At 36.4% G+C, this 8972-nt stretch overlaps 1 protein-coding gene across 1 annotated transcript; it reads left to right on the plus strand.

The window, feature by feature from the left end:
* Positions 1 to 4636: 4636 nt before the first annotated feature.
* On the plus strand, positions 4637 to 6640 carry LOTGIDRAFT_158034 (hypothetical protein; the record flags this gene model as incomplete). The annotated part of the gene is made up of 5 exons (XM_009051072.1): positions 4637 to 4839; positions 4901 to 4993; positions 5338 to 5554; positions 5805 to 5841; positions 6495 to 6640. 5 exons carry the CDS (start codon positions 4637 to 4639, stop codon positions 6638 to 6640), a joined length of 696 nt encoding a protein of 231 aa, XP_009049320.1.
* Positions 6641 to 8972: the final 2332 nt, after the last annotated feature.

An 8972-nucleotide genomic window follows, 5' to 3' on the forward strand; every position in this document is an offset into this window, starting at 1 on the left:
TTTTCAACTAAATATTACGAGTTAAATCTTCAAAAAAGTTCTCCAAACAATATTTGACACATAGAGGATCTTAAACGAGTGCTGATATCTGATGAAATTTATGGAATGAGTTGCCAGATTTAATATTATCTGAGCTTTAAATTTCATAATATGACATAAGCACGAGTGAAATATTCTATTTACATATATTCCAGACCCAAATCGGTGTCAAGTAAATATCATAACTTGTTTACGGTATTTTCCACGAATGAATATGTGGTTGGATAATTTCTAACTAAAGGTGTGAATACATAAGGTCCGTAAACGTATATGGGATCATACGTTGTTTTAGAAATTGCATTAATATAGTGGAAATATATAATTATAGTTATAATATCTATTTATAACATAACTAAGTGTCTGGATTAAGTTTCAGCCCACGTGTTTCCTTATCTGCAGAGCAAGTTTAAACAATTCTACAATATACATAATATGACGTTTCAATACATGATCACGTAGTCGCAATTAAATCTAATGAAAAAAGGATATACCTCCGTTAAAACTTAAAATTTGTTATGCAGAGATCTACTTCTGAAAGTGAAATGAAAAATGAAATAAATGGAGTTTTAATTCCTGTTCTCTGCACTATGAGGGATAATCAATACGGGCAACGTCATGCAGAGTGCAATGAGGGGAATTTTGCTAGGACAGTGGCATCAGCCTGCTCTTTTTCGTTTTCCAACTGTCGAGGGATCTTTATCGTGCACAGCCTGTGCCGGGGCTTTGGTTTATTGTCCCATCCGAAAGAACATGTAAGCCCCTCTTACCTGCATCACTGAGAGAGTTCTACTTCCGAGCAACCGTAAAAGAAAGAGAACGTTTGGTTAAGATTACTGTAACACTTAGACTTAGGGCCAGACGAAAAAACTATATTTTACCTTTCTACCAGCTGGTCCTTGGCAAAACCTCTTGGTATTGATCTTTCCCGGATTATCCGTACCCATTTACAGCTGGATCGACTGGAATTATGAGTGAAGATGACTTATTCAGTGTCATCGGACTTACACACGCCGATCGAGATCGGAACCCATATCCGCCATCCGCTCGACGTATCCAAGAAAATGACCTCATGTGTAGAAGCAACGCTCTAACCGACTGTGCAATAGAACCTCATTTTCATGAATGTATTTTTTCGCCTGATCAGGCCGCATCGTGTGCTCATCGTATCCAGACCCGGACCCGTGTATTCGCTCCTTCTATTTTCCTCTGTATCGAGTATCCCGCACCGTACACCGTACCGGACACCGGATTCGCTTCTGTACGAAAAACTGTCATAATGACACGTCCCATCGTGTTTTCATCGGGTCTGGATCCGTACTTCGTGTATTCGCTTCTTCTATTTTCTACAGTATCGATAATTCCGCACCGGACACCGGACGCCGTATACGTGAAACGTGCCTCGTCTTTTCGCACCTTAAAGATGCGGTGTCCTTTGCGGTATACGATGCGGTATTATCGATACAGTAGAAACTAGTACAAACCAATCGTGTACGCACCGTGTCCGGATCCGTACCTCGTGTGTTCACTTTTTCTATTTTCTACTGTATCGATCATCCCGCACCGTACATCGCATCGTACCTTTAAGGTGCGAATAGACGAGGTCCGTGCGTTTTTTCGTCCGGGAAATCAAATACACGAGGTCAGTCAACGTATACGTTGTCGTACGGTGTTTTAGAAATTGCATTACTAGTGGAAATTTTAAGAAAATATTGTTTTAACTGAGTGTCAGTCTGGATGAAGTTTACTGTCAACGTGTTTCTAATTAACATAGAATGACTGTATGAATACACGATCACATGTTGCAATTTAGTCTAAAGGAAAAAAGATGCATATATCTTTGTTAAAAATTTAAGCTTAATAGTTTGGTCGCCATACGAATAAACTCAACCTTTCTTCTTAGATACAGTTTTATATCAATTTTAATTTATTTCTTTATTTGGCATAAAAAAATACGTTATTCCATTATCAAGAATATGAATCGGAATGGAAGTTGTCAACTTTTTCTAATATCAGCTTGGTTCCGAATAATGAAGTTTTGATATGAATAAAACTCGAGCGGTGACAAAAATCATAGTTAAAGAGACAAAGCGAAGTTTGAAAATATGTCTTCAAGGAGTACTAGAAATATACGATAATCGCATAATTTCTTCAAAAACTATGAATTTCTTTTCCTTTTTCCATAAATGTCTTGTATATTATATGCGTGTCTCAAGATAATACGACTCGTCTTTTTAACTTTCAAACGCGGATAATTCTGGACAAACATGGATTATTAGCGACGGTAATCTGTGAACATTATTACTGATTGGCTGAGAAGAGGAAGTAGAGGAAACAGTCAATTATAGCCCTCGACAGAAAGACTGTAAACAATTTGCGTGTATATTGGATAACCAACACTTTTTCCTTGATAGTAAATTTCCTCACGATACACGAACCCAATCCATAAACCTCTTGCCGAAACACCTGACATATATTTACAGCCATACATAACTTTCTCAATAATAATTTTATGCTATAATCAATTTATGTATCATGTAGCCTAGAATAATTGTGTATTCTCTTTTATACATTTTACTTTTTTTACATTGTATACATTTTCATTGAGAAGGTACATGTATAATCGAAAGCTTGAAATCTACTCCTATCATAAATATTGTTTATACAAGAAAAAAAGATGGAATATGCAAGTTATCATTTTGTGTTCAAACCCTATATCAAATTTTTCAAAAATGTAACTGTACAAAATTATATACTATATTTATTGGATGTACACTATAGTCTTCTTCGTTCATGAAATTAGTTCAAAGAATTTTAAAATATATCTTCATCGATTTCCGTCCAGTATTTATACCGCGGCGTCCGGGAAAATCTGTCTTGGTAGCGATTTCTTCACATCGTGTCCGTACATCGTGTATTCGCTTCTGCTATTTTCCACTGTATCGATAATCCCGTGCCGCACACCGCATCGGACAACGGACGCCGTCTATTTGCTTCGGTCATTATTACACTTCTCGCCGCGTCCGCATCGTGTCCGGACCCGTACCTCGTGTATTCGCTCCGAACCGGACATCGAACACCGGACGACCTATACGGGAAACGTTTCTCATCTATTCGCACCTATAGACGAGGTAGGTGTCCGGTGCGGTGTACGATGGGGATTATCAATCCCACGGGAAATGAAAAAAAAAAAATCAAGGCCGCACCGTGTCCCGACGCGTACCTCGTGTGCGGACACGATTGGCTTCTTCTATTTTCGTCGGTATTATTCCACACCGTACACCGTACCAGACACAATTACACTGAAACATACTTTTATTAATTCGTTTTCTTTAACGTATTTGTTTATATTATCGATCTTGTCGGGGTATGAACTCGAAATTACAAATTGCAAGATTTATCGAGATCCCTAAAAACAAATTGTGGGATAAAGGCATAAATTTTGGTAAATGGACCTTCTGCTTCTACAATGGGTAGGACTGAAAGTAACTATCACGTTCTTATGAATGATTTACTTTACCAGAGACACAAGTCAAAATACCCAAATCAATTGACATATAATAACATATACATTGTTCTTCCAGTTGTATTGTGTATCAGCTATGAGTGTTCCCCAGTTGCCTATCAAAGTGAACAATGTACCATAACCAGAAAAGTTGAACAAAATGCATTCGTTTGGACTAAAGATGGTAACTTCATATTTTCGTCGGCATATCAACCTTCAAATTCGTGCATAGCAAACTCACCAAATGAAATGTATGCTGATTATTGTTACAAAGATTCGACGAATTACATTTTTATCTTAGAGATACTTAATCCAGAAAATCATGCAAGCAGTACCTTTTTAGATGGAACAACTGGAAAGACAACAACGATTAATTTAATGGGTTATATTACCTTTATTCAGCTTCGGGAGCATGACATGAGTTCAGCTACTCATATAAGAAATATAGAAGACTGATAAAATGTTTATGATGACTCATTGTTCCTAAATTTATTGGACCAGAAGCAGCTAGCACTAATTCGTTTAATTCATTTCGATTCTAAAGCTAGTTTTAAGTACAGGAAAATGACCTCGGACTCGTTTTTACAGAGTTTAGAAAACCCGAGAAAGAGGAAGGCGGGCCGTAGAATACCCGAAGGCGAAGATGAGAGTCTGGATGTTAGAGTATAACAGAAGCATTGTCTGGTATATTGATAGTGTTGAGTTGGTGAAAGTCTCCATTAGCAACAAATTTAGTACGACGCGTTTAGTTAAAACGCGTTAGTTTTAGTGGAATTGCAAGAATCACAGAGGTCGGAATGAAAATTGGTATGGAGCAAATTGATGCTATCAATGTCCCCGATACACAAAAAACGTTTAGAAAACATCTTTACAATGCCTTTAATGATAAAACTAGCTTAGTTACCTCTTGGAATGTAATAAACATCATGGCTGCCAACACCAACTTTGAAACCAATCTGGTGTTAAGCCCTAGGGGTTGGGTATTTGGACCTATAGAAAGTCCTGTAAATTTCACGCGAAAAAACACCATCTTCGGTTTAGCTCAACACCCCGTGTTAAGATGGTGGCATGTTGACACTTAACACCAACTTTGAAATGGGGTTACACCAACACCACGTGTTAACACCAACACCGCAGCTTGATTACAAAGTTGGTGTGGAAATGGGTGTTAGTGTTGGTGTCGCTGTCGGTGTCAACACCAACACCAACTTTGAAATAGGGTTACACCAACACCAGGTGTTAACACCAACACCGCTGATTGATTACAGAGTTGGTGTAGAAACTGGTGTTAGTGTTAGGTTTAGTGTAAACACCTGGTGTTAACACCAACTTTGAAATCACCCATTGTTTATATTGCAGGTTTAAATTTTGCGGAGGTAAGGAGCATAAAAATCTGCGAATGTTTGAAAATCCTCAAATAACTGGTCCTCACTCAGACGAAAATGGTAGGAGGTACATGCTTTACAAGGAAGATGCTTCCAAAACCAATTCTGTTGGATTAAAACACAGATAGGTTGTACCCAAAACTACCAGGGCATATGATAACCCTTCTGACCCAGAGCGGTGTTACATTAAGATTTTTTTGAAATACAAGGAACTGGTAAGTTTGTTTTAATCAGTCCCCTTCAATCCAAAAACGTTGACTCACTGGGTTGACTTCTTTTGCAAATAGCCATTGCAAATATCCACCAGGGACTGTCGTAAGCTCCTTCGGTACATTTTAGTTTTACATTTATTATTCGTAATCGTAAGGCTCTGCAATTCCCAATTAATTGAACAGAAATTTTATATTTCAGTCCTAAAAACTCTGCCAAACCAGCTTTGTATTTCATCCCAATGGCTAAATGGTTTAGTACGGTACCAATTGGTCACAATTCCTTACAGTGTATTATCAAACAGATGTGTGCTTATGCTGGTTTCCAGGGAAATCGTAGTAACCATTCTCTACGGGCCACTACAGCGACAAGGCTTTTCAAAGGCGGGCCGACGAGCAACTTATTTGCTAACAAACCGGTGAGTTATGGTTTTGCTTTCATTTTCTATAAATAATACGCTTCTGATTTATTAGGTATCCCCTATTTTTACAATTTTGAATAGCTCTATATTTGTCACAATATTATTTTGTCTTGTAGTATTTTGTTTTGTACTGGGAAAATCGCGACTAAGAAAGTGTCTAGTTATTGAGGACTATGCACGAGATCGAAAGCATGAGGATGAATGCACGTGCACCGTGGGTGGAAAGGTCAAACTTGGTGTATTATAGGGTGTGTCGAGACGACGGCTAGGAGACCGGACCGGACGTAAGATGTTATAGTATAGCCCGGAGAATTCCGACGGGTGGTTATTTGTCATAAATGATACGAACTTTGGCCTATTTGTTTTGACGAGATGTTTCTAGAAATAGTAATTTATTATTATATTTGTAATACTCCAACCATTTCGACACGCATAACTTTACTAATGGAGGTTCGCTTATAACCTACATGTTTGTGAATATTGTAAGCATACGTTATGTGTTGTAAACTTTAGAGTACTTTCATTTCCTGTTATATGTTGTAAACTCTAGACTACTTCCTGTTCCTGTTATTTGTTCCTGTTGGTTTATAAACTTCGGACTACTTCCTGCTCCTGTATGTGTTATAAACAACGAGTAATGGAGTGGTATTTATGCTAAACCTATGGTGGAATACTTCAACCGTTCAACTAACGCGTCGTTTTAAAATTGTCGGGACACTGCGTTGTATTAATACTATTGTTTAATATACGTGTATGATTCTTTTATTGACTTGGGTACTTCAGGACTAGTTAGCCTCAACTTTGTGACAATATTATCGTTTTCGATGTGAATTTTGAAACATTTAAGTGTACCGTGTAAGCGGTGTTACTATAGGAAAACTCAATTTGCTTCAATATCTTTCATACAGTAATGTTAGTTTTCATAATATAATTTCAGGACACAGAAGTAATGTGGTTAGGTTATACAAACGGACATCTGATGAGCAGCTAGCAGAAATGTCCGATGATATAAAGGTACCAAAAATGGAGAAAACTGTACCTGCCGAGACAGTTACAAATGTGGAACTTGAAAGGCAAATGTAAAGTTAGCTGCAGAACGTCGTAATGACGCAGTGTCAAAATCTGACAAAATTAAAGATTCTGGAATATGTTTTATTTTTAATATCAATAAATAAACTTTCCCTCTAAAGTAAGACTTTTCCCCCAAAGGTAGAACCTGTCCCTGAAAAGTAAAACCGTCCTTCTCAAAATAATAACCTGCCTACCTCAAACTAAGGTTATTATTGAATTTGAATCAACCTGAAACATCAAAGAAATTTGCCGCCATATGATTATAATAGCGATAACTCCTTGGACCCAGAATTTCTGCTGCTGCTCAGTGCATCCACTTGTCAATCGCAATGTTCATATTAACACTTCCGAAGCATAATTTTTTTTCTATCATTATTGCTCTGTTAATTAGTTTGAGATTTGTTTACATTGTAACTGTGTGTTTTTTTTAGCCTCGATACACGCAATTTGATACATCGAGTTTTGAAATATTTGAAAATTTTCTTGAGTTTAGTTAGAATATATAATAATAATAGGCCTTCGGGTTGGAACCCTTGAATACCGAAAGAATGAAACATTATGATGTTATCGGTAAACTGTTGGTCTACATTAAAAGTGATTGTCCCTTGAAACGTTCCGTTTGCGTAATAAAGTTTTGATTCAATGTTGTGTTTTCTGATTCGATTCGAGATTTGATTCGTTTGAAAGGAATTTATTCAAAAGTAAACTGTTCAGTTACTTGTTCACGCAAGTTTCATCATGATTTGCTTCGACAACGCAAGTGTAATCGGTAAAATGTGATCGGTGCACCAAAGAATCCGTTTAAGACCGCGACTGGTAAATCTCCACGCTATCCAAGACTGTCGTTTGTACAGAACAAACCTGGATAAACGTGCCTACTCCTGGTTCATATGAAAGACTATGAAAGTATAAAAATATAATATTTGCATGCTTACTGTTATATTTATAGAGTCCTAGCGGAGTTATAGGGTAGCAAGTAGCAACCAACGATACATTTATTTAGTGAATAGAGACTTTGACACATACACTTCATTCAGACTTCATTTAGGAAATTTAATGGTCAATATACCGACTTTCTGGTCAATTATTACAAAACTGTTTCATTCATCTGATTGTATCTCATGATTTTGACCCATATAGTAGTGGTGCGTGTCGCGTTCAAAGCAGATCATGATTACACTTTTCGAAACACCTGACAGTAATCCTCTTTGGAGGAGTACACTACTTTACAACTTTTACCCTCGTTTTTTCCATACTTTGGACGAGAGTTTGAGTAAAGAAATTGTCTTGAATGTACGGCTTTTTATTATACATGTAATAATGATGATAATGGTGTTTATGTGGAAATGATTATATAAACATTAAAATACGATGGATTTCGTATGAACGTATGTACAAATTAGTTATTTGTTCTTTAGAACACGTATTCGATGTTAAAACATAGTTAGACAGTAGTCCTTTGTTGTTTTAGGCCATTATTTCAAAAAAATGTACTGTTTTTGTGAACACCTACTCACAACTTCCAAAAACTGTACTTTCTTTGACCTAAGAATGTACAGTTTTTGGAAAAAATAGTACATTATTAAACTTAAGAAAGAGCAGATTTTCAGATAACCAGAACAAACATATTATTGCAATTTTTGAAGCAATACTACAGTCAAATGAATCAAAATTTCATGGACAAATTCATTCCTGGCATTGAAAGTTTGAACTCTCTGAGTTCCTTATGTTCTTTGTCACTGGTTTCCTCATTAACGCAACGTTCTTGCTTAAATTTAGTTGGGCTTGTATCCACCAATTCTTCCAATTTATGTTTTTTGGAACCACTATGCAATACTGAACTCACAGAGGCTTGCTGGGCATCACTTGTTCTTTTATATGCTCGTACAGCATTAGTGTAATAGAGGCAATATATTTTAATTGTAAATATTATTTATTTTAGCCAGATATTATTTTTACTAACATACTGTAATCACTTTTCAATTTCAGTTCAACTGAGTGAACTCTTCCTTTCTTCACTCACTCATGCTTATTTCTTCTCATCTTTTTCTTTCTCTCCACTGGTCTGTCCTTAGTTTCACCTTTCTGTAAATTGGTTACCCCTGGATTGTGACTATTTCCTATAGTTTTGTTTTCATTAATTTTATATATTTCAAAGTGGAAGGTGTTTCAACTCCCTTATTGAAATATAGAAAGATCCTTCAATGATTTAAATTTGTATTTTTCATTTCAATTTGGATATCATTGTGTCTAAGGATTTATTAGTATATTTGGTAAGTTAATCTTATTTGGTATTTCTCTTTTTGTTGTTTATTTTGTTAATAGGTTATATTGGCCAATTTCA

The sequence above is a fragment of the Lottia gigantea genome (assembly GCF_000327385.1).
Source record: "Lottia gigantea unplaced genomic scaffold LOTGIsca_16, whole genome shotgun sequence".
NCBI lineage: Eukaryota > Metazoa > Mollusca > Gastropoda > Lottiidae > Lottia > Lottia gigantea.